The sequence below is a fragment of the Physeter macrocephalus genome, chromosome 13 (genome assembly GCF_002837175.3).
Source record: "Physeter macrocephalus isolate SW-GA chromosome 13, ASM283717v5, whole genome shotgun sequence".
Lineage (NCBI taxonomy): Eukaryota > Metazoa > Chordata > Mammalia > Artiodactyla > Physeteridae > Physeter > Physeter macrocephalus.
This window is the reverse complement of record NC_041226.1, coordinates 83,433,310-83,461,264: the sequence shown is the minus strand read 5'-3', so window position 1 is coordinate 83,461,264 and position 27,955 is coordinate 83,433,310. Positions and strand designations below refer to the sequence as shown.

General features: G+C 58.8%; 2 protein-coding genes and 1 long non-coding RNA gene across 4 annotated transcripts in view; all 3 read right to left on the bottom strand.

Moving 5' to 3' along the window:
• Positions 1-1,436: 1,436 nt before the first annotated feature.
• On the bottom strand, positions 1,437-6,942 carry LOC114487442 (skin secretory protein xP2-like). Its single transcript, XM_028497366.1, has 6 exons — positions 6,892-6,942; positions 6,320-6,428; positions 5,980-6,100; positions 5,744-5,843; positions 5,339-5,597; positions 1,437-2,251 (listed from the first exon to the last, which is right to left on the bottom strand). Exons 1-6 carry the CDS (start codon positions 6,940-6,942, stop codon positions 1,437-1,439), a joined length of 1,455 nt encoding a protein of 484 aa, XP_028353167.1.
• Positions 6,943-9,724: 2,782 nt separating this feature from the next.
• The window catches only part of UBAC1 (UBA domain containing 1), a 27,960-nt gene continuing 9,729 nt past the window's right edge, over positions 9,725-27,955 (bottom strand). The window contains exons 2-10 of one of the 2 annotated variants that reach the window (XM_024126541.2): positions 25,332-25,452; positions 24,192-24,265; positions 20,425-20,532; positions 19,345-19,447; positions 18,962-19,070; positions 18,069-18,288; positions 15,086-15,172; positions 14,204-14,342; positions 9,725-10,261 (exon numbers count right to left, since the gene is read on the bottom strand). In XM_024126541.2, coding sequence (XP_023982309.1) covers positions 10,146-10,261; positions 14,204-14,342; positions 15,086-15,172; positions 18,069-18,288; positions 18,962-19,070; positions 19,345-19,447; positions 20,425-20,532; positions 24,192-24,265; positions 25,332-25,452 — 1,077 coding nt within the window. In that variant the 3' untranslated portion in view covers positions 9,725-10,145. Of the gene's footprint in view, positions 10,262-14,203; positions 14,343-15,085; positions 15,173-15,741; positions 16,087-18,068; positions 18,289-18,961; positions 19,071-19,344; positions 19,448-20,424; positions 20,533-24,191; positions 24,266-25,331; positions 25,453-27,955 lie in introns of those variants that run through there. The other variant, XM_028497453.2, reaches the window with a different exon arrangement.
• LOC114487464 (uncharacterized) lies at positions 20,573-23,192 on the bottom strand. The gene is made up of 2 exons (XR_003682568.1): positions 22,783-23,192; positions 20,573-22,666 (listed from the first exon to the last, which is right to left on the bottom strand). It is a non-coding gene; the product is annotated as an uncharacterized lncRNA (long non-coding RNA).

Below are 27,955 nucleotides of genomic sequence, written 5' to 3'. Positions count from 1 at the left end.
TCAGTAGTTGCGGCACGTGGGCTCTGGAGCGCAGGCTCAGTAGTTGTGGCGCACGGGCTCAGTTGCTCCGCGGCATGTGGGATCTTCCCGGAGCAGGGCTCGAACCCGTGTCCCCTGCATTGGCAGGCAGATTCTTAACCACTGCGCCACCAGGGAAGTCCCTGGTGTCACATTCTGCAGGTGCCCCAGGGACAGAGGGCTGCTCACCCAACCCCCCTCCTCCACGTGGATGCTGCACGCTGATTCCCCCATAGCCCTGAGGCAGGTCCCAGGAGCTGAGGTGGGGTCCCCGGGGTCGGGGGTGAGCTCCAACACCCCAGAAGCCCCTTCTGGTCCAGGCTCTTTATTCTGCCCACGACAAACGCCCCTCAGCCTCGTTACTTCCATGTCTAAACGTGCAGAGACAAAACCACGACACGCCCGCCTGACGGTATTAAAACATGGCTCTTAGAAATGTATCACCAGCTAGAAACTATTCTTCTAGGAGGAAACGTGCAGATTGGGTTTAATAAACCATTCTGGTTATAACAGCATTACGGGCCCAGGTGGGAAATTTGAAAACCACAGACAAATACGAAGAAAGAGCGAGGGTAGCCCACAGCCTGCCCCTGGGAGAATCCGGCGTGCCGGGTGCCTTCTTTCCAGACTTTCTGCTCTGCCGTTTTCCACCGCGGTTGGAAGAGGCAGCTTGGGGTCCGGCCTCCTCACTGTGAGCCTGTCCCGCGTCCTTTCAGGGGCAGCGCCCGGCCCTGACCGCCTGGACGTCCTCGCTGCTCCCCGAGCCTCTGCTCCAGACACGGCCGTGGCCGGCTGTCCCCAAGGAGAGGCTCCCGGACGCTGCACCCACAGCTCCTCCCTGGGCTCCGCTCTGGATGTCTTCCCCTTTGTCATTTGTTCATGAACTTCCTGGGAAATGGAATTTATTAGTTTGATGACACTGATTAGGCAATAAAGGAGGTAAAAAATACAGGTGGAATGGGCTTAAAAATCGTAAGAGTTGTAACTGGAAAGAAAGCTGGAAGCAATCTAGGCTTTTTTTCTCTTTTTTTAAAATTTGGCGATGAAATTCACATACATAAAATTAACCACTCTCAGGCGCACAGTTCAGCGGCGTCTCACTCACTCACGGCTCTGGGCGGCCCCCACCTCTCTCTAGTGCCAGCACACCTGTGTCGCCCCCCAAGGAGGCCCCTCCTGTCAGCGGTCACCCCCACCCCCTCCCCAGCCCCCGAAAACCACTGACCCACTTTCCAGCTGTGGATCTGCCTGTTCTGGACGTTTCGTGTAAGTGGACTCACAGGCCGTGCGGCCCTTTGTGCCTCTGGCTTCTTCCATCTGGCATCCAAGGTCCATCCGCCTGCAGCCCGTCCGGAGAAACCGTGGGCCTTGAGAGCCGCGGGACCACGGTTTCCCCTGCCCCGAAGGTGGCCAGTGGGTCACGCTCGAGGCGTCCCCTGCAGCCAGGCAGGGTCAGCACAGCACCCTGGGCACTGGACATGGCCGCCCAGAACAGGGCCCCCGCCCCCCAGACACGGTGCCGGCAGAGAGGCTGCCCCTGGGGTCACCTCCAGAGGCTGCCGCATCCCTGACAACCCCCAGAAGCCACAGGTCGGGGGTTCGGGAGCTGCTGGGCTTCCAAGCGCTGCCCCCACCAGGCGCGCGGGGAGAGGATGAGCAGATTCCAGCCCGGCGACCACGGGCGTGAACTCTGGGCGCGGAGGCCCCGTAGACACATCCTGAAACAATCGCGCTGAGAGCAGCCGGCTCTCGGATTCTGGGCAGGCAGCCCGCACCTCGCTGCTCCCGCCCGCGTGACAGGATGCAGCTGGGGGTGGGGGTGGGGGTGGGGGGGGCCCTGCCTGGAGCGGGGGAGGGGCTCCCACAGGGGCACCCGGAGCCGCGATAAGCGCGTGAGTACCTCCCGGAGGAGGTAAGGGTTTCGCATCAAACACGCGAGTTGACTGTGTGTCGGGCACCCGCCGGGGGCTGTTCTCCTGAGGGCTGGCTGGGCACCTACGCCTGTACTCGGCGGCCGCGGGAAGATGTGCAGGAGGAGGAGAGACAGAGCAAGCAGGGTGCCTGGACCCCGGAGAGAGGGCGTCTGCCGTCAGCCACGACGGGCAGCGCTGCTGGTCGGGGCTGGCGTGCCAGGGCCCTTTCCTGGGGTCTCGGGGCTGAAGGGGGGCGCTCTCCAGGAAGAGGATGCTGCCGAGAACAGCCGCGCCGCCACCTTCTTGGCTGGAAGGCCCACCTGCGGGGAGAAAGCCCAGCCTGGCTTTCAACAGCCCAGGGTAGGAGGACACAGCCCCCAGCCTCACCCCGCAGCAAGGGCGGGGAGGGGAGCTCCTGTCCCTGTGGTCACAGGGGTCCCCTGCAGAGAAGTTGCTGTGTGACCCAGACGTTCACGTCTACCCAGAACATGTGCTCGTGACCTCATTTGGAAAAAGCGTCCTCGCAGATGTGATCGAGGGTCTCGAGATAGGATCACTGGGCGTCGGAATGGGGCCAAGAGCTGGGGGCCCCAGCTCTGGTTCGGCTGAGCATCCCTGAGGGGCTGGGTCTACGCAGAGACACGTGGGCAGGACGCCGGCCCAAGTGGGCCCTGTGGGGTCAGTGCCTGCTGTGGGGAACAGGCAGGCCACACGATCGAGGGCCACCCTTGGGGCTGAGTGACAGAACCCTTGCCCCCCATCACCAAGTTAACAGCCTCGAACAGGTTTTTGTGCTCTTTGGAAGAAGCTAAAGATTTCAGAGAAGTCCCAGCCTAAGATTTCACGAGTTGAGCCATCTCTGCTCCGCCCTCCAACCGGCCCAGTTCCCAGTCTCAGTGCGCCTGCCCTGCAGCCCTCAGGCCCTGCCCAGACCTGCTGGCCCGGGCTGGCCGCTGCCCCTCCCTGGGCTGTGAACGGGGGCTGAGCGCCCACGCCCCCCTGTGTCTGCTGGCTAGGCCTCTGAGCCCACCCCCAGGGCGGGAGGGCTGCCCCGGGGCATGGTGCAGCGAGCCCGGGCAGAGAGCAGCCTGAGGGACACGGGGGTGGGGGGTGGGGGGGTGGCCTGCAGAATCAGCCCCTCCCGTGCGGAGCCCCAGCGACAGGGCGGGGCCCCGGCCTTCTCTGAAAGCTGCCGTTTCCATCCTTGGACCAATCTGAGGAGCCTCGGTGCAAGAGCCGCCACTTGGAGAGCGAGACGCAGTGGTGTCGCGATGCGGGGTGCGAGCTTTGCCGGGAGCGGCTCACAGTTGGGGGCGGAGGGAGAGCGCCTCCTTCTCTTCTTCACGGGAGGCGGGACGGGCTCTCAGGAGCAAGGACCGCAGGCCCCTCTCCTTGGGCAGCCTCGCGGGTCCAGGTGGGCGAGGGTGGGAGGGAAGCCGGTGGGGCCCACGCTCACCCCAGCCCTGCCCCCGGGGCGCGGCCAGCAGTGCAGGCGGCTCCAGGTCCCCAGCCCCCGTCCCGGGCTCCGGGGCAGCAGACGGCAGGCCAGCCTCAAGGCCAGGCCCGAAGCTCCGTCCGAAAGGCCGGCGAGCGCGCGCTGGGCTGCAGTGACTGCCCCGCAAACAGCCACCGGGTGCAGCTCTCAGCCTCTCAGCGTGCTGGCCGCCAAGGGGTCAGGCCAGGCCGGCCCTGCTCCAGAGCCGGGGCCCTGGCGGGAGGAGCCGCCGGGGTGCCGACGCTGGGGCCGGAGTCACGCCCGTGCGGTGGGGGACTCTGGCCGTCCCCTAAGTGCCCCGCGTGGTCCCTGCACGTGGCCTGGGCATTCTCACGGCCTGGCTTCCGCGGGGCAGTGCGGCTCCTTCCGGGGCCCTCAGGACAAGAGCAAGTCCCGGCAAGAGAGTGGCCCCCGTGACCGGCCTGGGGGGCCGGCGGTCACCTTGCTGACCCCACAGCTCACACATGAGCCTCAGGTGGAGGTCAGAGACCCTGCTCCACAGGAGGGGGTCCCAAAAACCTGTGGCCATGGGTTCCCCAGGATCTGGAGGGTCGGAGTCACAGTTTGAAGGGAGGAGGGGCTAACTCCAGGCCTCCGAACTGGGGGGCAGAGCTGGCCGGGACCCCCACTCTTCCTGGTCCAGCCTGCCCTTGCTGGCTCCAGCGTCCCCGTGGCAGCCCAGGGAGTGGGACCCGCCCTGAAGTGCCTCATGGGCTTTCTGAGACCCTGAAACAGAGACCCCACAGGCCTCTTCTCTGGAAGGAGACCAAGCGGAGAAAAGCAGCTCTGTCCTGGCCTGTCCAGGGGGCATCCGATGCCCAGCTTCCTGTCCACTCTCCAGGGGCTCTGCCCACTTGGCCTGCCCCGTCTCAGCCTCCAGCTTCCTTCCCAGCGACACCAAATCCCCGGCCCAGGGCCCCTGGTCGCACGTGTGACCTCAGCAGGGCTGGCACCGCCCACACCTAGGGTCCAGAGCTGCTCAGAGGCCCTGGATCACCGCGGGAGTGGGGGCATGGGGGAGCCTGGAGGTTGGGAACATGCCTGGCGCTCAGCCCTGACGCCCCCCCACCGGACGGCACACACACACACACACATATGTGCACAAGGCCTGGGCGAGCCCACTTCGGTGCTCACTTCGGCCAGACTAGGGAGAAAGAACCTTCTGGTGAGATAGAGCCATGCTCTGGACAGGTCGGTTTTGTCAAGTGTCGTCATCGGGAAGGAGGTGCCCGGGCTGGGGTGCAGCAGCCAGCAGCGGGTGGGGCTGAGCACACAGTCTCCTGCCCAGCAGGCTGTTCTTGATTCTGAGACTGGCCCCAGGCTGGACTCGCCAATGTGACAGGGCAGTCACTCCGCAGTGAGGGTGAGGAAGCAGAGGTCATAGAGGTGACACCACGTCACCCAGCTGGTAGAGTTGCGGTCCCAGTACAACAGCCTCTGCGCCCGCCCTCGCCCGCGGCCCTGGGGCACATGGTTCAAAGTGGGCGCACTGCTTGCCTACACATGGCGAGAGACGGGATGCGGCCAGGGGACGGGGCCTGGGTTGTGCTGCCTGTGGCCCTGGGTGAAGCAGGAAGATGCTGGATTCCAGCTCTCAGAGGGAGAGCCATCGGTGGGTGCGCTAAGCACCAGCGCCATCCTACCTCCCCTCCAGGTGCAAGCGGCCGCCACACCGAACCCAGCCCCTGATCCCAGGAAAGCCTGGGATGGGTGGGGCACCCCGGTCACCCCACAGCCCGGGAGGCACCCTCTGAAGAGTGAGGAGGGCTGGACCGCTCAGGATCACCTACGGGGGTCCTGTTTGCAAACACGGTTTCTTTCAAACCCGCAACCTCCCAGACCCCAGCTGCTGGGCCCACGAAGCTACGAGTCCTTCCCCCAGCGCAGGCCCTGCCCGGTAAGACACACTGACGCATGCGCAGCTTGTCAGGGGGCCGCCGGGTGTGGAGGGGAGACTGAGCACCCAGCGCAGGGCAGCGCAGGGCGCAGGGTCCAGGAGCAGAGCCCACAGCTGGGGCCTGAGGCCCACCGGCCTCCACACCCGCCGGGTTGGACTGCAACGCGGCTACAGGCCAACTCCTGGGCTCCCCCAGTCTACGCACGGCCTCCACATGCTGCCTGGCCAGACGTCCCAGCAAACGTTTCCTGACTTCCACCAGGGCCCGCTGGTCCTAGAAAGGGGACACAAGAGAGGCCAGCCCTGGTGGACCCTCCCCACCCACTTGCTGAGAGTGAGCCGGGCCCCTCCTGCCCTCAGACTCCTGTGGCCACGAGCCCTGCTGCGGGGGCCGGGCCACCTCTCCACGTGCCACAGCACAGGCTCCGAGGGCCCCTGAGGGGCGGGTGCAGGGGCAGAACTGCGGCTCTGGGCCTGCCGCCCGCCCCCTCTCCGGCTCTGGGCTGGAGGAGGACTTTCTCTGTGGAGGGTTGAGTCCGGGGGCCGACAGGGCTCTGGACGGTCCTTGCAGAGCAGGAGCCGTTTATTCCCCGCTGCAGCTCCTCCCACGACTCCCCAGCCCCGTTAAAAGCACGCAGGTGAAAACCGGGACCTACCTCGTGAGGACAGGCCTGGCGGGGAAAGCCTGGCGAGCGTGGAGGGGCGTGGCCTGGGTGTGGCCCGCAGGGGGCGAGGCCTTGATGGGCGTGGCCAGGAGGGGCGCGGCCGAACGCGGGCCTATGGAGGAAGAACCCACTGGGAGGGGCAAACTCATTCTCTCCAAGGAAGGGCCAGGGCCAGCAAGTGCGCTGAGCTTCCCAAGTCACCAAAGCGGGGTGGGAGCGTTCAGCCGCTCCACACGCTCGGGGCATCCAGGTCACAGGACAGCAGCAGACAGCGCCAGCCGGGGCCTGGGCACTGGGGCAGTCCCCGCAGGGACGCTCTCCAAGGACGCACCTGTCCGGAGCCCGGACGGTTCCGACTCAGCCCTCCACAGAGAAAGTCCTCGGCCCACCCAGAGCCCGAGAGGGGGCGGGCGGCAGGCCCCCGTGCCCTGTCCCAGGTCCTGGAGCGGCAGGTGGTCTCAGGCCGGGTGGGGCCGCGAGGTTCTCCGCGAGCCGCCTTGCCTCCTCCCCGCTCCTAACACCAAGCACCCAACGTTTGGATTGGGAACGACACTGGGTCCGCACGTCGGCCACGCGGCCGTAAAAGCACTCCCATCGGGTTGATGTAAGCCTGATGCTCTAAGGAACCTTCAGGGGAGCGTGTCACTAATAACTGTCAAGCTTCATGATCTGGAAAACTAGAGCATCCACCTGACGTCCCCACAGAGCAGTGACAGCCACCTCCGCCTGGCAAGGCTGTGCAGCGCGGGGGCGAACGGAAGGGACCCTTCGGGAGGTGCGTTAGGCGTGCAGGACGTTGAAGGTGAACCCACTACCCTCGTCGGTTCCTGTTTCTTCTAACACTGGATCCTCCACACACCTGGCCCTGCCCTCGGGTCCCAAACCCTGAGCAGCTTCCCTGACCTGCGTGGCTTTCCTCGGGCCACCGGGCACCACGCAGCTGAGGCCTCGCATGACGTCATCCGGGCCTAGAAACTAACTCTGCTTCAAACTCAGCACTGTTTGTGTGGACGGAATTAATCAATAAACAATCTGTAACAGGAATGGAAAGGAGTTTTACTCAAGTCGAACTGAGGACCATAGCCTGGGAGACAGACTCAAGAAAGCACGTGAATTGTGTCCCCCGGACTATAAGAGGGGGAGGCCTGTAAAGGGAAAACCCGCAAAATCGCATCAGTTGTTTGTCAAGAGTTAGGGCTGGGGCTTCCCTGGTGGCGCAGTGGTTGGGAGTCCGCCTGCCGATGCAGGGGACACGGGTTCGTGCCCCGGTCTGGGAGAATCCCACATGCCGCGGAGCGGCTGGGCCCGTGAGCCATGGCCGCTGAGCCTGTGCGTCCGGAGCCTGTGCTCCACAACAGAAGAGGCCACAACAGTGAGAGGCCCGCGTACCACAAAAAAAAAAAAAAAAAAAAAAAAAAAGAGTTAGGTCTGGAGCGGGCAAGAAGGAAGGGTGCTTGGGTCGGCTGGGGTTCAGAATGCAGTTACCAGGGGAGACCTTGAGACCGTGAGGGTGCAGGTGGCGGCAAGTAGCAAACAGCTTTGAGGACAGCTGGTGATGACCTTGAGTCTCATACAGATCAGAAAATTCAAGTTCTCGGGACTTCCCTGGTGGCACAGTGCTTAACACTCCACGCTCCCAATGCAGGGGGCCCGGGTTCGATCCCTGCTCGGGGAAATAGATCCCACACACATGCCGCAACTAAGAGTTCGCATGCCGCACTAAGGAGCCTGCCTGCCGCGACTAAGACCTGGTGCAACCAAATAAAAGAATAAATACATATTAAAAAAAAAAAGAAAATTCAAGTTCTTGGGACTTCCCTGGTGGTCCAGTGGTTAAGAATCCGCCTTCCAATGCAGGAGACTCGGGTAGCATCCCTGATTGGGGAACTAAGATCCCACATGCCGCAGGGCAACTAAGCCTGCACGCCACAACTACTGAACCCACGCGCTCTAGAGCCCGTGCGCCACAACTAGAGAGAAGCCCACGTGCCGCAACTACTGAGCCTGCGCGCCACAATGAAGATCCTGTGTGCCGCAACTAAGACCCAACGCAGCCAAATAAATAAATATTTTTTAGAAAAGAAAAAGAAAAAGAAAATTCAAGTTCTCAGTGAAGCAGGAACTGTCTGAAACCACATCCACAACGGCCCCCAGCTCCATCCTCGAAGCCTGAACCAGTGACTCCATTTTGATTGTCAAACGCATCCTTTTCTTCAACGGTTAAAGCAGATGCGCGTGTTTGAGAGGCCATAAGACAGGCTGTTAGCACAAAGTTCAAGCCAAATCACGTACGAGCCAAAATGACCTCCCCGCACCTCAGTGTGTGAACATTTCGTCAGTCACACACGCTCTTAATTCTAGCAATTTTCCAGGAATGCCACTGCTGCGTAAATCATGGGAAAAATGTACTTTGCAGTGTTTGTGACTTTATCAAGACCCGAGGCCCCTCCTGAGTCAATCACCAGGGGCAATCCTCCCCAGCACTTGAGTCAGAATTCCACGCTTGTCTTGGTCTGAATGTGTTAGCCACCAAGAACAGAGGGACTCTGCTCTATAAGGAATGGACAGCTTCATCTTTTCCTTCTGCAACAGCTGTACCTGAGAATCTCACGTTCCTGCTATGGCATTAAACTGACTTTTTAAACTAGGCGTGTGATTAGGTTATAGTTTCTGGGAATTTCAACACAGACAGTAAAGGAGGCGTTCAAGGGTATCTGTTATAAAGGGAGTGTGAGTCCTAAGGGCTGCAAAGCCCGGTCCCCCCACCATCACCACGCCCCCAGACTCCCGCCCGCCCCTGGCCACCCGTGGGCAGTACCGCACCCCCCAACCGGGACAGAAGCCTCCAACCCCAGGCTCCCTGGACTGCATGCAGGCCCCGGCTGCAGAGGCCTCCCCTTGGGCACCTTTCCCACACCGCCAGGGGCCGCCTGAGACCCGCGTGAGGCGCAAGGGAAGAAAAGGTCCTCCAGGAACCAAGGTGAAGGGCATCAAACCGCAGGGCCATGGGCTGGCTCATCACAGGCGTCCCCCTGCAGGCGGGCGCGGTGGGCCCAGGGCGGCCGCAGCGCAGGGCCCCACACCGGGAAGGAAACGTCATAGGAGCAAGAGCCCAGGCGGGCTGCCAGCCGCCCGGGAGACGCCCAGCTACCACGGTCCCCTCCCTCCAACGTGGAAGAAGCAACGTGGAATTGTGTCTGCAGGAGGCTGGCCGTCCAGGGAAGTCAAAGGGACAGGATTTCTTTGACCAAAATGAGTGGCCAGCGCACGGGCGTCTGAGAAAGGGGATCTGACCTGCGCACTGATCTTTTCTTACCAAGGGGCCCCCCTTAAACGTCTGCCAGGAAAGAAGGTGCCCTCGGTGAGCCTGAGGCCCCATCCGCACCCACACATGTCCGCACTGGCACGCGCCAGGCCAGCCCCCGGATGGCGCGGCTGGTCAGTTTCTCGTTTAAAAACACAGATAATGTTTAAAAAAGCGGCGGCCAGAGACAGGCAGGGCAAGTCCCCGTGGCGCTCCGCTTCCACCGTCGGAGACTCGGGGACGCGGGCCGGCTAGGCGACGGCACGGTCCCTCGACTCCAAGTAAGACCTGCGAGTCTGCCAAGAAAGCGCCAGCGGGGCGGCAGCAAGCGTCCCGGGGGAGGTGGTGCACGGGCTCTGTGTCGAGAGTGCCAACGTCACCAGCACGCACGCAGCTTCCTCTCTGGCACTGAAATAAGACCGAGACAGAAAATTGGAAAAGGGGAACTTATTTATTAAAGAAAAGTCGTCTGCGAGCTCTTCTACTTAAGTTAGTACCCTTGACGTTAACACTTTGGATTGAAACATGCCATCTTTCAAATAACAAGTGGACTCTACAAGCAGCGCCTACAGGTCAATTCAAGTAGCGTTTCAAGAGCCCAGAGGGACACTGGAGGGAGGCGACCCCTTCCCGGGGTGACGACCTTGTCTGTAAACACTGTCAGAGGCTTTTCAGCAGGAAGATCCAAGCACGAGCGTGGCCCGGGCGCCCAACACCCGGGGGGGGGGCCCCCCTCCGGCCGCCCTTCTCCCCTCCCCAGCCCAGGGGCACCCCGGGGTCTGCCCGCTCTTCCCAGCCCTCAGCTGGGAAGTAAGAGGCCGCCCTCCTGGGCCCGGCGGCTGGAGCACGCGGCCTACGTGCGGTTCAGGGTCTGGAAAATGCGGGAGATCTGCAGCATGACTGGGCCCGTCTCGGGGTCGTTCATCCACTGGGTGCTGTTCAGCGGGTTCTCGAGCATGTCTTCAAATGCTGCGGGGACACGACGGGGCTGCCTGAGGGACCGCACCCCGCAGACCCGGACATGCGGCTGCAGGAACTAAAGGGGACATCCTCTATAGCCAGGGGCCCAGAAACCCCTTCTAGCCGCCACCCGACAGTGTCTAGTCTGCTGATCAAGGGAGCTGACACAGGGCACTGCTGCTGGCAGGGCGGGGCGGCGTGCCCGCGCGCTCACGGGCACAGCGATTCTGGAAAGCAGTTTGGCACCAGCTACCGGGAATCTTAAAATAGTGACAGCCTGTGACTCAGTAACTCCGCTTCCAGTCCTACCCTGACAAAACAGTCAGATGCAGAAAAGACTTACATAAGGATACTGTTGCCAATTTAATAATACCTAATTGGAAAAATCAGAATGTCCAATGTTAAGGAATCACTTAAAAAAAAAAAAAAACTAGCACATTAAAAATGAGCAGTTCTTTGTAATGAAAACTCAGTCCTACCCTGACAAAACAGTCAGATGCAGAAAAGACTTACATAAGGATACTGTTGCCAATTTAATAATACCTAATTGGAAAAATCAGAATGTCCAATGTTAAAGGAATCACTTAAAAAAAAAAAAAACTAGCACATTAAAAATGAGCAGTTCTTTGTAATGAAAACTCTGAATTTCTAAACACTTCCATAAAATGTCCGCCCACAAACAGAGGCGCCCCCAGCAAACAGCTCTACAGCCCAGACACACGCCGGCCGACTTGGTGGAGACTCACCAGCGACCGCAGGGCGGACGGTCGCCCTCACGTCTGGGAAGCACGGCTCTATGCCAGACCTTGTCACGTCCGCCAACGTCGAACCATGTCAGTGAAAGCGGTCCCGAGTTTACGGGCTTCACGGGAAGCATTTATTCAAGGTGCTCACAGCTGCTCAGGGCCACAGGGCCTCAGCGCAGGGCCCAGCGTGCAAGTCTGATTTCATTACGTTTACGACCTGACGCCCACCCCCCACCCCGCCCCGCAAGCCCTCCTGATTAAAATCCTCTGCAAACCAGTTAAAAATATCAGGAAGAGAATCCAGAAAGATGACGTGGCATCTGAGAGAACGAAATATACAGTGGATTGAGCAAAATTCCAGAAGGAGGAGAGAGCTGCACAAAACGATGAAAAAAGCATTAAATATGAAAAACCAGAGATGAAGATTTATCTGAGGAGGGGCTTCCTTCTGCAGGTCTCGTGCATTAAAAATGAAAAGTGCGGCACGCGACCAAGGATGATCCTAACGTATAAAGGGCCGTTAACAAAGCTCTACGATCAACAGGGCAGCTGAACCACGACGGATGGACGGTGCAGGGGGGACAAGTGAAAGAACACCAACGGCCGGAAGAAAAGCGCTCAAAGGAACAGACGGCGCCTCTGGGTCCCTGTGCGAGGAGTGGGGGGGAGGGCGGGCATCTCAGCCGGACAGAAGCCCCCCGTCAGCCGTCAAGACGTCACCGGGAGCTCAAACGTCTGTATTCTTTGACCGGGTCATCTGACTTCCGGCTACCTGTCCTTAGGGAACAGGAGCTGCACCCAAAGAGGAGGTGCAGTAGGGTTAGGTTCAAAAGCAACGAAACGAAAAACAATCTAAATGACCAGAAATAGGGGAACAGTATTTGTTAAATAACGCGACACATCTATAGAATGAAACACCTGTACCACTAAAATCTCATTTTTAAAAGAGTAAAAAGATGCACCAAGAGAAAAGGCATCAAATGGGATGAGAAAATAAGCAGGATAAAGTCGCCCTGCAGTGTGGCTGCATCTGTTCCAGACCCCGCAGGGCCACCAGAAGGAAACCCGCTGATGAGGGAGGGGTGACTTCCACTTCTTCAGGCTTTTCTGTGCTTTCCAAATGTTCTATAATGACTATTTTACTTCATCTAAAGAGATAAAGGTCATTAAAAATCCTACCAAAAATGTCTTGAGAGAAGTGTGTAGCTGCAGGGGTGCCCACAGGCCGGTGACCTCACAGGCAGGTCATTCTCTCCAGGCGGGGACTTGGCGACTGCAGGAGGCCTGGGACCTGGGGCCTGAGGGGGCAGGACCCTGGGCCAGTGTACGTCCTGTCCAGGTCACCGACTCAGAGCCTGCAGACTGGGTGGCACTCACTCCGTGTGGTTTGTTTCAGAAATGGGAGAAACACTCAAGTTAGCAGATGTAAAACCACACGGTAATCTCAACAGATAGGGAAAAAGCATCCAGTAAAACTGACCGCCTATCCATGATTAAGAACTCTTAGCGTCTAAACTGGAGGGAAAGGAGAACTTCCTTAATCTGACCAATTGTATCTTCAGAAATTAAAAAAAAAAAAAAAAGCCTACAGCGAATCACACACTCAGTGGTCAGGTACTAAAAGAATCGCTTTAGAGAAGGCTCTGGACAGAGCCCAGGTAGCACGTATGAGTCTCCTGAGGTCGCTCAGGAGCAGGAGGGCGGGAAGGTGCTTTCGGTGTGGAAAGGACTGCTGAGCGCCTGGCACAAAGAACGAAAACAAACTCACGATAAGACCCATCACTGAGGTACAGAATCTGGGTACAAAGAGAAAAATTCCCTACTCTATGCCACACACACCTCCAGGTAGATCACAGACTGCAGTAAGAAACTTTAGAACTACTAGAAAAAGATAAAGGTGAAGGTCTTCCCGACCTTGGGATCAGAGGGCTTTCTTTAAAGACTGACGTCATCAATGAAACCGACACATTCAGCTGCATTAAAATAGAGGACATCTGTTCATCAAAGTGATAAATAAAGAAGCCAGAAACCGACGAATGATCTTTGAGATCTAAATGTCTGTTAAAGGATCAGCGCGTGGCAGGCATGAAGAAGTTTCTGAGCGACAAGAAGACGATCCAACAGGGAAAGCAGCCACAAGTCAGGCAGAAGGCCTTTCCCAGCGGAGGTCCTAGAAGAGGCTGAAACTTCTGGAAGGGGCTGGGCCTTAGAGATCAGGGAAATAACCAAGCACACAGAAGCACCTGTGCCTGCCTGGGCGGCTGCTCCGGGAGAGCCAGCCACAGGGGCTATGAGCTGCCGTGGACCGGTGTGGGGGGCGTGGGGGTGCCCTTTCTGGAAAGCAGGCTCCACACACACACACACACACACACACACACAGGCTCCGCACGCACGCACGCACGCACGCACGCACACACACACACGCCCGGGCCCCGCCAGCCCGGCCCGGGGCACAAGGCCTGGGGAAACCGTCCCGCGACAGGAGCGGCCACAGGAGCACGCAGAGCAGCCGGCAGGCCGGGAAGCCACGCAGGCACCGTCGGGCGGCAGCGCGGCGCAGTCAGCCGCGGCACTGACTTCACCCGCGCGAGGGAGTACTTTACGGCCCTTCAGCAAGTCGGTCCCAGCAGCCGGCCCAGAACACAAGAGGCGGCGACTGAATGGGGTGAGCGCGCAGACACCCGCGGCGACGCGGCTGAGCGAGCAGAGGAGTGGCAAACGCTCGCGCGGTCACCTCAGCCGGGGGCGGGGGCGTCCCAGGGACTCCAGGCTAAAGCTGAGTGGCAGGAACACGGTCATTAGTGTTATTATTACTCTTCAAGTTACAAAAGTTACGTGCGCTTTTTTTGCGTATTACATCTCACAGTCAAAACAAACGCCAAAGAAACCCTTACAAAGAGTAAGAGCTACAACCGACCAACAGCTCCTCACACACGGCCCTAACCTGCTGGGCGCTGGCTACACTCTCCCCGACTAGATAATCCACTTTCACTGCTTTTTCACACCTTGAATGGAGTCACCGCACAAGAGGCTGTCACACCACGAGCGTGACCTGATTTCCGGGCCCTACGGTGACTCAGGCTGCAGCCGCCCGCCCGGGACCCTGCAGGGGCAGCTGCTGGGGCGTGGCGGCTGTGGTATCGTCCGGTGACATCTGTCTGGCAGGCAGGTCCCGCCCCTGCACAAGCAGAAAGAGGGCACACACCTAGTAAGGTTTTAGGGTTGGTCAGGCCCAGCTGCACCACGGGGTTATCCAGGATGGCCTGAAACAGAGGGCTGTCGGGGTCGATGCCCTTATCCAGCTCCTCAGGAGAGGGCCTGCGGTCTCCCAGCAGCCACTCGCACTGCGAACACAAGAGCAACAGCCGTTAGTGCCCTCCAGACCCCGTCAACCCAAACGCTGCAGCCAGGGCTCCTGGTCAGCTCCCAGGGCTGCCCTGACCGTCAGGCGCCTTGACAGAAAAGCAAGCCCAGCCCGGACTCAGGTGCTACACACGTCAGGACGGGCCGCAGAGAGGAAGCACCAGCCTGGCTTTCCTGGCAGATCCTGGCACCGCAGAGCAATGTAACGGCTGCAGCTTCTCCAGGCCCTGAACCGGGCGCCAGCTTCACCCGCCCGAGCGCTGGGAGAAGAAGTTAAGACACGCGCCGCACACCTGGGCTCTGTCGCGGGAAGCGGCCCTGGGCGTGAGTGAGCCCCTCCCGGCTCATCGGTGACTCAGGAGCGGCTAAAGCTCGGGCCCACCTCGCCTCCCTGGTTCCTGGGCCAGACCGGCTCTATTCCCGCAAGTGGACCAAGCTGGCGCCCCCAGCCCCTCCCCAGGCAGCTCTCCATCGGCCGTGGGCGCGTGTGCACAGGATGGGAAGCATCTTAGCGTTGGTGTAACACAGGCACCCACAGAACGTGTACGTTTTTCTGAAAGGCAAAGCCCAGGATTTTCTCAATATTTAAAAAATTGTGTACCGTTTGAACCATCTACCCCACTGTTTCACTTCAAAAGCAAAGTAACTGACTGCACGGGAAGGTGACCGAACACACAGTGTTCGGGACACACGTGGCGTCACCGAGGCACGGCCTGGTACTCACGGCGGCGTTCTGCTGGTTGTTGTTCACTCTGAGGGCGTCTATCACTTCCTTTTCATCGAATCCCATCTCCATCAGGGAAACGACGGCCTAGAGGAGAAGCCGCAGGCCTCAGTGCCGTGCTCGCGGGGCCCCGGCAGCAAGGCTGTCTCACGAGCAGCACCTTGGCAGGGGATGTTTTAAAGCAACACCATGGGGTTTTCTCTCTCAAGACTCTGTTTCCCTACGGCTTTACTGAAACACTTCTTGGTTTTCTGAACGACACAGGGACGGAGCCGGGAGGTGGAGGGCGCACCTGCTCTTGGCCAGAGGCTCGCCTTCCCACCCCAGGCCCTTCTAGGTGTGTCCCCGTGACCGTCTGGATAGACCTGTCTTCACAACCTCACGCAGCCTATTCCAGAGGGCTCATCATCCAGGACGAGCGTGTCAGAGAAAGGTCACGTCAGCAATTCCCATTTGAGCGGAGACAAAAAACAACAGTGATTTTTGACACACTTTATCTTTTAAAAAAAATGGAACTAAAATTAATTCTGAACGTATTTCACAAAATTTAAGCTGCAAGTTTAAACACATGCTGCTTTTCGGAGGGAACAATGACCCGAGCGCTCCACGTTGGGGGGGTACACTTTTTGGACAAAAGTCACATAACGACACATTCCTTCGCTTTTATCCTTGCCTTTTATTCTACAACCTTTGAAAGGCTCAATTCTGCACAAAAAGGTAAAGGTTTCATCAAAGTTTCAAAGGATTCTCTTAATTCTCTGAAGGTCGGACCGGGCCCTTTAAGGTCCTGACGTCATCTTGCCCCAGCTTTCGCACGATGTCGGCTGGCCTCGCGCCGCCGGCCCCCCGGGCCAGCGTGTGGGTGCTCGCGCGGCCCCGGCACTCTGGCCTCGTGGCCCCCACCCCTTCCACCGTGCAGTCTGCCTGGACTGTGTCAAAGAGAGCCCGACTGGAGCAGCAGCTGCGGGGTGATCAGGAAAGGCGTCCGGCTGGAGCAGCAGCTGCGGGGTGATCAGGAAAGGCGTCAGGCTGAGCAAACCGCGGGCAGTGCGCTCACAAGCCAGCACCTTCTGCTTAGGATCCATCTCCTCCGCCTTCCTGGGCCACTTCCCGTCTCCAGGCCCCGTGAGCGATCGCTGGGAGCAGAGCCCACCAGGCGGTAGCATTTTGATATCAACGTCATATAAAATCGCCCGGAATCTACTCTGAACCCAAGGATAGGACGGCCTTTGCCACTGGTTTCAATAAAAACCATCCTCTCTCCAGACTTCTGTCTCAGCCCAGGAAATGATGCCCCAGGACCCCTGGGGGTGATTCCAGATGCTCCGCCCGCCTTTCTTCCCAGCACTGGGGGAGGGGCCCTGCGCCCACAGGCTCTGCACCGTCATGGTCCTGTCTACAGCTGGGGGGGTGTTAGGAGCGGGGGGTGCAAGGCAGCAAAACGTCTGTTTGGGTCTCAAGTCCAAGCCCTGCCGTCCCATCCAGTCTGCCCAGGATCTGAACGAACGTCTTGATCCTTATCGGACCATCCCCCTGACTGGCACAGGATCAAAGGCCCTAGCCCCTCAAGCCTCGACACCCTTTTGGGAAAATGAGCATGTTAAGATGGTCAAGAACGACACCCAGAGGAGGAGAGGCCTTTAAGTCGGTGACCAAGACCGTGGACTACCCGGCAGCGGCCCTGACGAGGCCCACGCAGGACCTCCACCGGAGAGAGCGTGGAGCCCAACAGCACAAGGACCCAGCCCGGAGAGGCTGCCCTTCCCCAGCGGGGGGCCCGAGTGCCAGACCTGGGCTGGGTTCCCCCGAGAGACTGAGCCAACGAGATACACCTCCTTCAGGACCGAGAAACTCGGGACTAAAATAACACAGGTATTTCTGAACACACAGCAGAACTCAAAAAGGGAAAATCCCGAAGAAACAGAAACATAGGAACAACAAACTGGCCTCCCAGAGGGTGTGCCCCGGGGCGACGGGGGGCACAGGCCTCATGAGGGCGGGGCTGGGGCCTAACATCGCACGCCGGACACCGACCTTGGGTCCACGCGAGGCGGGGCGGGAGCTTCAAAGCAGGACCCTGGGCAGGGTCTGCATCCCCAGAGAGGGGCAGGGGAAGACCCACACCCCAGCGCCGTGGGTTACACTCTGCGTGGCCCAGGACCCCTACCGGATGATTGGCACGAAAGCTGGGCCCTGACTCGAGGTCCCGCTCAACCCCGCAGAAGCCAGCTCTGAATCAAGCACAGAGGGCACCCCACGGCCCGGCCACTGGGGAGTCTCACGGAAACACAAGCCCACAGGTGGACACGAAGGATCGGAGCCCTAGGGCCTGGAGCAGACAGAGCTACGGTCTGAAAAACCAGAGCATCCTCAAAATACGAAAAGCAGCCAAGAAGATTAAAGTAAAATTAAATCCCAATGAAAGAAGAGAACAGAGACAAAGAACAGGGAGACGTAAAAGTATCAAATACGAGGTGACGGTGAAGAGGTGGCCGGAAAGATGCACTCTAAGGTCAGCTGGCCAAGTACGGCCAGAGGCACCAGGACCCCAGGCCCCGGAACCCCACAGACGCCGGGTTACCTGGTGGCCGGCAGCCTGACCAGCCTCCCCGCTCACAAGATGGTCCCACGAGGTGGGCGGGTGACCCTCCAGTCTCTGGGCAGCACCCCCGACCAACCCCTCGGCTCGAGGACACGTACAATACGGACAGGACCCGATAGCGAGTTTTCAGAAGATGACAGGTGTGTGGACTAACTGTCCGGAGGAAAACACAGCCACCTGGATGCCAGTGAGGAAAACTTCAGGCTGAACCCGGGGACTCAAGGGGCCCCAGGCCTGTCTGCAGACTCCTCCCCCGGCCTCGCTTCCTACAGGGCCGGGGCTCAGCCTGCGGTCACCAACGTGGCCGCAGCTTCCTCTGCACGACGCAGCCTCGGGAGAATCTGCACCCCTACCTGCCCGCCCAGGCCCGTCAACACGTACCCGGGCGTCTGCGCGGAACTCCCGTTTCCTCCGGATCTTCTTGAAGATCTCCGTCAGCTCGTCTCTGGCCTCCTCGTCCTCCGCGCTGGTCCCGGCGGCAGCGGCGGGGGCGGCCTCGGCGCCCGCCTCTCCCTGCGAGGCCGGGCCTGGAAGCGGCGTGTCTATGGTGGGGTCTTCCGCGTGCTCGATTAGCCACTCCATGGCCTGGGGCACCGACATGCTGCAAGGTAAGACGGGCTCTGTGCGGCAACCCCAGGCCAGGGAACCAGGGCCTTTGTTTCCCCAAGAAAAGCCTCTCCGACTTCATGGCTTCCCTAGCACGAGCTGCCGACCCCTGTAATGAGAATCTAGCGTGTCTGGAGCTCTGGCCCTGCCCCAAACTGCCCTGAGGCCCCGGCCAGAACACGGAAACACACGGGCAAAGTAAAGGAAACCAAACCCGGGAGGTACACACGAGAGTCTGGGTCCAAAGTGAAAAAGAACACAGCCCACGGACCATCCGTCAGTTACAGATGATCTGTTTCAGACCTGAACATAAACGAAGGGCAAGTAACTAGAAACAAGAAACTACAGGAGACTATTGAGGACACCACCACAGACGCTTCTGGAGCTGACCACGGCCCTGCTGTGAACAGGCTTCGATCTGAGTTCCCACAAAACAACAGCCCAGTGAAACGCACAGAACCATCATCATACGTCACGCTCCCGATACGTGAGTCAATTTCCAACTGCCCCGAAACACCTGGAGATGCCCACTCAAGTTACTTCCGGGACACGCATTCCAGGTCCTCTTTAAACACTCACACGTATTGGAAACAATTCAATCAAAGGGTCTGGGTCCCGCGGGGGCCCCCCAAGACCAAGCCCGCCGCGTCTGGCGAGGGAGCACGTACCGGCTCAGCCGCAGGGCCTTCACGGCTCTGCTCTCGGGAAAGCCCATCTCCGTGAGCTGCCGCAGGGCCGCCTCGTCCACACGGTCGTCCTCGTCCTCGTCCAGCATGGCTGCGGGCAAGACACGGCACCGTGAGGGCCTCAGGCACCACCCGGCCGCGCGAGGGCTGCTCGCCCGAGCCCCTCGGAGGGTCGCCGCGGCGTCTGAGCACCAGGCGTTCGTGGCAAACCTCTCACAGCTCAGAGAACCCGAGAGAGGCCCATCCGCTGTCGCCTGCGTACACGGGACGGCGGTGAGAGCGCTTCACCAAGCCTCCGCCTACTGGCCCTTTCCGGGTGCAAGGAACGGCCGAGGGCCAGCGTCCACCCTGGGGCTTGCTCCTACCGTTCGCCTTCTTAAATAATTCCACCGCGTCCGGGTTCAGCGCCAGCAACTTCTGTGCCACCTCGATGAGAGACACCAAGATTTTCCGGAGCTCCGTCTGGAACTGCAGAGAGAGGAAAAGATGCCCAACAAAGCGACTTGGATCTGAGACGACATGCCCTGTCCTAAAATTCCAGATCCGTGAGGCACACGATGTCCGGGTAACTGAGGAGAGCAGGAACGAGGCGTCTCAGGAGGGCGGGAAGGGGAGGCTCTGGCTGGCACGGACGGGCTGTGACACGGCCTCCTGCCGGTGACACGGACACACACACACCTGGTGATGTCGCTCAGCCCTCCAGCCCACGAGGAAGGCATCTGGCCCACTGGTCACTAAGTGAGCCGAGAGCCCTCCTTTGGCTTCACTGAAGAAAAGTGACTGATTCCACGGGCTCCACAGACGCAGGTCTCTAATTTTCACCTGCAGCCGATTCATCTTCTCAAAAATGGGGCAGCTGGGAGTGTCATTAGAACCCCCCCCCCGCCACCGCCCGCTCCCTCCCCCAACCCCCATAAGTCTCGGCCATCGTGAGAGACACACACACACACACAGGCTGGGAAGAGACAGGTGTGCCCGGGTTCCAGCGCCCTGATCAACAAGGAACTCTCTGGAAGAGGCCCCGGAGAGGCGTGTTCCTGAACCGAACCGGCCTGAGGCAGAGACCTTCGACTGGCCCTCAGTCCCGGAGCGGCCGTCCCCCACTCCTGACCAGCCCTCCCTCGAGAACACGGGAAGCACTCAGCTTTGTTCACTCAGAACATTCCCATCCAAGACAAACGAGTCAGGTTTCTTTCCGAAAGCTTTTCACCAAACTCACGACAAAACTAACATTTTTCCCATAGTATCTATCCTTTCAGTCCTCCCTTTCAACGTCTTTCCAAACTTTTTATTTTGAATTAATTTGTTTACAAGAAGCTCCAAAATAGTGCACAGAGTTCCCGTGTCCCCTTCGCCCAGCTCGCCAAGGGCTTCCAGGAACTCCCGCAGCCCCACGCGGTGGCAAAGGCTCCCAGGCGGTGGCCGCAGGCCCTGCAGGCACTCACGTCTCTCATGTTGGTCTGCACCACGGCGCGGTCCATGTTGTAAGAGGGCAGGCTGGCGGTGGCTCGCAAGATAGCATCTCTATCCGGGGCTTTCTGCTCTTGTTTTTTCTAACCCAGAAAAGTAATTGGAAAGTCGGAAATGAGTAAACAGCAACAAAAGGCAAGATTACGTTTGCTGAAAAAACAGCTCTAACCAGGGAAAGAACGAGTGTCCTTGGCAGCTGGAGCCATATACCCCTTGATGAGCAGGGAGGCTTCCGGAGAGCTCTGTGCATGGCCTCAGGGACAGTCAGTGGACACAACCGCAGCCTGCTGGCGCTGGGGCGTGGCCGTGCGGGACACAGGGAAGACGGACACTGTCTCCTGTGGCCACAGAATGACCATCACATGGGAGTGACGGCTGGGCGGGTGATCGCAGAGGACCATGCAGACCGGCCGAAAACACGCACTCCCCTTTGCTCCTTCTGGAACCCCCGCATGCGACGGCGAAGGAACAGAGAAGGCAGAAACAGAAAGAATGAAGGAAATAAAACTGGGAGAGACAGCACCGAATTCTCAGAGGACGGCAAACAGCTGGAAGGGTGAGGAGAGCGCCGTGGAGACCGAGTGCGTGGAGGGCGGCCCGGACGACCCCGGGGCCCGAGGGCCACGCCGGAGGGGGTGGGGCAGGGAGGGGAGCGAGCTGCAGGAGCTGAGAAGCCCAGTGTCCCGGAGCGCAGGGAGCAGAGGCGCGGTCCTAGCCCCGGACGGCAGGCCCAGCCCCACGCCACTCGGCTCCCGGGACGCTGTGCAGGAGGGGCAGCCGCAGGCGGTGGGGGGCACGGCCCGCCAGGCACAGAGCAGCCGGTGAGCTCCCGGGGCCTCTGACGGGGACGTGAGGAAAGCCTGCGACGTGAACGACAGAGGCCAAGACAGAAGCAGGAAAAGTAAAAGAGGGTGAAGGAAAGAGAGGAGCTTGAAAAGAGAGAGCGCCGTGACACCGCACTCAGAGGAGCAGGAGCACAACGGGATGCTACGAAAGGTAATCTGGGAACAAGGATCTAATTGGAAAATTTAAAAGTCTCTCAGAAAGCAGGTCCAACATCCAACAGGAGGTTCAGAAAGAGAAAAGACAAAACGAGGGGAGGAAATCAACCAAAACAATCCAGAAAACTTCCAGAAACTCCAGCTTCAACGCGCCAGGCACAGTGAATGGGGAAAGACGTACATCGAAGCGAACCATGAAATTTCAGACCTCTGAAGAGTTATCAGGAGATCCTAAAAATTCCAGAGGGACTCGGGGAGGAGGAAACAGACCACGCACAGAGGAAGGAAAAGTAGAGCTGACCGGCTCCCACCCGCCACGCAGACACCTTGGAGGCAGGGCCAAGACCTCCATCACGCACGCAGCTGGCGCTCGCTCGGCAGCCACCGAACGCTGGGGGCAGGGCCTCCAGACCCCCTCCTCTTCCTCGACGCCAGAGGGGGTCTGGTCCCACCAAAAGAAGAACAAGTCAAGAGCAAGACACTCAATTCCACAGCAGGCGCAAGGCGAAGATGGTCCCAGGACACCCCCCGGCCCTGCTCCCGGCGATGACGGTTGCACAGCCCTGGGCCTGCGAGCGGGTGGGTTTCACTCTGGGGTTAGGTCACATCGCAGGGCACAGCGACTTGAAGGCCGTGACCCTCGGCGGGCCTGACCTAATCAGGCGAGCCCTGAATCAGGACGGGGCTAACTCTGGCCATCGAATTCAAAGCAAGAGGGATCCAGTGCGTGAGACCTCCCGCGGCTGGCTCTGAAGATGCCCTCCGGGAGCCGAGCGTGGCGCCGGCTCACAGCCAGCAGGAAAGCAGGACCCCAACCCTCCAAACCGCAGGAACTGGAGTCCGCCAAACATCTGAAAGAGCTGGAAGCAGAGCCTCCCCAGAGCCTCCAGAGAGGGAGGCAGACCTGACAGCAACTTCCGAGCTCAGGGCCCTGCTGAGCCCACCCGCCGAGGACCCAGTGAGAAGCGCGCCACCGGGGGCCGCTCCGAGCCGGCAGGCCTGCGGTCAGGGAACACGCGGACACGGGGGACGCGGGAGGACCAGCACAGAGGGAGGCGGGCCAGCCCGGGCTGCACAACTGATGCAGGTGGACGGACGGCAGGATCTGAGGGGCATCTCCCAGGAAGTGGAAGCGGCAGGTGGCCTCACACCTGTGACCCTGTTTTCAGAGGGGTTTATCAATTTGGGTGCAGAATCTGACATATCAGTGATAAGCCTACAGAGGACAAAGAAAACAAGGAAGCAGTTACTGACTCCAGGAAAAACAAAATTCTACGTTAAAAAAGGGCAGCTAACCTTGGCAAACTGCTCACTGCAGAAAGCAACACGTACGCGATAGCGACAACAACGGGGGCTCTGAATCTTTGACCAACGTGATGATCCGACACTCGCGGCAAGAGCTGGGCGGAGGCTGGGGGAGGGGCTACCCAGACCACCAAGAAGCAGCCAATGGCGTCGAAAGTTGAGAATCCAAGACATAACAAAAAGACGTGCTGTTTAGAAATCAGAAAGAGAATCACAGTCGAAAGAATGACGAGTGGTTGCCTTTCGAGTGCGTGACTCAGGACGGATAGGAGGCTACTGACTTATTAGAACGTCTGTAGTATTATCTGACGTTCTAAATACACGTGCTACTTCGACTTTAAAAATTAATAATAATTCTCAAAAACGGACGTTAACGTTTTACAATATTACATTTTACAAATACACACAGAAAAAAAGGTGAGGGCCACAGCCCTGCAAGTTACCCAGAGCCGTGGGGGTGATGGGAGCCCGCTGTTCACACAGTCACCAAGGTTCACATAGTTGCCAACGACCAAAACGGTAACCCGAGAACTGGACCCACCCAGCAGTTCTGGGAAACAGGGCTGACTCAGGGGCAGGCCCAGACGGAGTGGGCAGCCGTGCCCGCAGCCTGCCATGCCGAGGCAGGTGTGGCTGCAGATAAGAAGGGCCTCCTCCCGGCCGCCTGTCCCACGGGAGACCCAAAATAGCTCGTTCCGCCGGCCTGGGGCCTGGGCCAGAGTCTGGCCTGCTTTCTCTGGGGTGGGTGCTCCGGAGCGTTTTGAAGCGTAAGAAACTCTACCCCTGGAGCCAAGGAAAGACGGGCGTTAACGTGGCTGCCCCCCAGCACGGCACCGCTCTGTCCCGGGCACCTGGCCTCAGAGCAGAAAAAGGCCTGTTGACAGAGTAAACCTTCCACGTACAGATGGGCCTCCTAAACCAGGCTTTCTGAGGAGCGAGCTTCCAGGGCGGCCGCTACACAGGTAACGACCGGCACGGTCTCCCCAGCGCGCCCGCATCAGAGGGAAGACTCGGCCAAGCGGCACCTCCGAGGACTGACTCCGCGAAGGCCGGCGCTCCCGGGAGCCTCCACTGCCGCCCCTGCACCTATATTCCTTGTTTTGTGGGTGGTCTTTGGCGACCTCCTAACTTTCTTCTGTCAGGACTTGCTTGAGGAGAGGAGGGACAGGAGCTCAAGATTAAACCCGACCCCGAAAACGTGCCGCAATCTCCTCCCTGCAGCCCCAGAAGCAGAGCCGGTCATCAGACCAGCCACCAGGAAAGGTGTGGGTCAACTGGCCAACCGGCCACAACAGAAAACCCCCATGACCAGACCTCCTGTGACCACGGGACCGGCAGGGTCCACAGACAACCAGCGTACAGATGTTTCTTTTCAAGTCTTCAATGTGGGAGACCTCCCCTCACAGAGGTATCCACTTCCAAACTCGGAAACTTACCTTTTCTTCTGCTGAGACCTCAGCCATCTTGGGGAGAGGGGCTGGAGCGCGCTTTCTGATCAGCAATAAGACATCTAGGAAAAAAAAGTCCACCGTGCTGGTTATTATTTTACATCCATAAAGCGGCATAAAGGGTGCCCGGTGACCCAAGGACCGAAAAGCAGGGGCTCCCCCCGGGCTCTCTTCCGCGGAGCATCCACGCACGCCCCAGCCCTCCTTCAGCTCCCATTACGCCGCCCCTGCTCACCTACAGGCTCAGGCCCGGCAGGAACCTGGCTGAGGGTCCCCAGAGGGGACCGGCAGTCTCGTTTTAAGGGCTTTTTTTTTTTTTTTTGCGGTACGCGGGCCTCCCTCTGCTGCGGCCTCTCCCGTTGCGGAGCACAGGCTCCGGACGTGCAGGCCCAGCGGCCACGGCTCACGGGCCCAGCCGCCCCGCGGCACGTGGGATCCCCCCGGACCGGGGCGCGAACCCGGTTCCCCTGCATCGGCAGGCGGACTCTCGACCGCTGCGCCACCAGGGAAGCCCTTAAGGGCTTTTTTGTTTGGAAAGCCTGTGAGGTCGGAGCGTCTGGTCCGACCCTCAGAGCTCAGCACCTGGGGTGTGGTGAGGCCACAGCCCACAATGTGCTCGGCGCCCAGCTGGCTCTGGGCCTGCCAACCAGACGCCATGGAGGTCTGCAAAGGCTATTCCAGTATTTCCGAAACAGACTACTTAAGGGAATCCCACAATTAAAATCGTGCTTTGAAAGACAAGAAAACCAAAGTTTTCTCCCCAAGCGCCTCCACACGCAAGCCTCTGAGTGAATAAATGGATGTGTGTACGTTAAGAGCATCTTCCTAGATGTCTGAAACAACCGCCACGGTTGTACTTTCCAGCCCCCAAAATAAAGCCTGCAGCAGCTCTGGGGACCCTGGTTTTGCTTGGAAAGAGAATTAATAACAAAGTTCAATTTGGTTTCTCAGACGTGCGCTGCTCGTTCAGCCTCAGTGTCTGCTGTTTTATTCCAGGGCGCACACTCTGTCTCAAAAAAGGAAAATGAAACAGTGTCACCGACGCGTCTCCCCGCTCAGCCCCACTCGGAACGTCCTCGCTGAGGGTGCTGCACCCTCGCCCACTCCCGGCCCGCGAGGCGCCCTTACCTTCGTCCTGGACGTTCTCCTCCAGGAGCGTCTTGGTGTCACTCAGCACCCTCTCCGAAGCGGCGTGTATTAATTTGTGATGGGTCACACTCTTGGGGTCTTCTAAGCTCCCATGAGCGCACTGGAGGAAAAAAACCAAAAACATTGTTTCAAGACAGCACATCAATTAATCGTGATAGTAATAACACAGGACCTGACACCCGAAGCCGCACCAAGAATTTACTGGTTTTCTTACTAGCTAAGAAATTAACGCAGAGATGAAACCAGAGGATCCCTGGCAACGGTGGAAGCCAAAGGAAACGCCACAGCGCCTGGTCCCCGAGGGCAGCACCCGGCCACCGACCCGCCAAGTGCTCCCAAGCAGGCTCACGGCTCTGACACAGAACGCCCTGCTGGTCGTTGGTGGCTACCCGAATTGCTTCCTTAGTCTAGAAACATCTGGAGAGTGATTTAAAAGTGAAAATAGCAGGGCCGTCGTTTCCCAAGAACCTAAAGATTTAAGTACGATTTGTGCACTTGTTTCCCTCCTTCCTAGGCAAACGAGAGGGAGCCGAGAGAGACACACGGCAGAGAGAGGAGGCCGGTCCACGGGGGCAAGAAATAGGGGCCTGACCGCTTAAACACCCACAAAACCCCGAGGAGACACGACTAGCCTCAGCTCGGCCCCCCAGCTCACCAAGCGACGGCCACAGAGACCCCAAAGCAAGCTACAGATGTGGCTGGCGGGGCCCCTCCTGGGAGCCCGAAGGGGGTCACCTGGCACGTGGTTGTGTCCCACTGATCAGCGGCCCACAAGCCCCAGAACACACATTGAGGGGGTGATGCTGGAGTCCATGCTGGAGGGAGGCTGCTGTGATGCTGGGGACATGGCCACCCCAGGGTCCCGGTGCCAGGGCCCTCACAGCCTTCCTCAGTTAAGCGGGGCCGCCTTACCACAGCCCTCTGCCACCAAAGGTGCCCTGCACACGTCACTGCTCAGCCAAAGAGAGAAGCTAAGCCTGTACTTCACCTCTCAACACTGGCGTTGTAAGAGCAACTGGAGTTTTCAGCAATCTAACACTGAAAACAGGAAAGACGGATCGTAAGGGCTTCAGGGCTGTCACAGATGTACACAAAACTGGGGCGGGGGGGGGACAAAAGTGGAATCCAGCCAACAGTAGGACACACTCTGACCATTTATGACAGAGAACAACCCCTCCCTGGAATCCCACAATGGCTCTGCTCCCAGAAGTACGGGCTGTGCTGCTTCTAACGCTAAGATGTGCAGGCTAGCTGATTTGCCAAGTTCATGATACAGTCTACGGAACACAATTTTCCAGAATAATCCTCACGCTGGCTTCCGAAGACAAGTGTACTCTGCAGCGCGTCAACAGGCGCCGGGCACAAAACATAAGCATGAGTCACCGTACTATGCGTGATTACTTCACTCTTTGTTCTCAGCAGAAGCAATGGAGCAACCTGGGCTGTGATAGCAAAAAGCCCCTTGCTGGAGGCGGGGGAGGCTCTGACACCCAGTGAACCGCTTCCTCCCCAGAAGAGCGGAGGCTAGTTTCTCTTACCCTTGATGTCATGTGTCATTTGAAGATTCACCTTCATGTGATCTAAGAAATGTGAATAGCCATACCAGCAGGTTACGTACCGGCCATTTCAGGCAGGTTTACCACGCACAGAGAACACCTACCACATCGCAGATGTAACTCTCTTAAAATCATGAACCTCCTGTTACACGAGATGGTTTACTTTGCCCCTTTCTCCAAGCTTGGGCTAGAGACCACCATGGTGGTCCCAATCTATATAATACCAAGAAGGGAAAGGATCCAATAGCAATCCATTTCTGTAAGAGTTACGATAATAAACCTTCACCGATAAAGCAACTTTATTAATTAAAAATATATACATAATAAAAAAGTATAAAAAATCATAAAACTCCCAGGACTACCGTGGGGGGAAGAAACCCAGTGTCCCCTCAAGGTAGAGGAGAAAGAGGAAGGAAAAAAGAAGGCGCCAGGGGAAACCCGGGAAGGAGGAACAGAAGCGAAGCAGCGACACCGTTCAGGGACTGGTTTCCAGGGTGACATTCAAGTCCACAACTTGAGAACTCTCTTTCCTAACTGATGCCTGCTGATTGGCTCACGAGGCAGCGAACGCTGCCCGCAGAATGGGAGGGGCCCGGAGGTGGGAGTGCTTCCTGCCAGCTCGCTCTGAGTCCCATCATTTATGTCTGCTCTTTGGTTGTGAAACTCCCCTGCTGCTCGGGTCTCCGTACCTGGAGAGACTGCAGAGTGGATAAAATCTCAGGTCAAAGCAGGGTAATGCCAGAAAACACCCCGAACGACACATCCCAACACCTACGGGAACATAGTAATTAGCGTCACGCGGACACTGGCTGCCTCGCTAACCCTGAGAGCCCCGAAACTCCTCAGCAAGTGTCCGTGAGTCAAAGCGCTCTCACCTCGCTCCCCTCCATAAAACAACGTTAGGGGGGCTTCCCTGGTGGCGCAGTGGTTGAGGGTCTGCCTGCCGATGCAGGGGACGCGGGTTCGTGCCCCGGTCCGGGAAGATCCCACGTGCCGCGGAGCGGCTGGGCCCGTGAGCCGTGGCCGCTGAGCCTGCGCGTCCGGAGC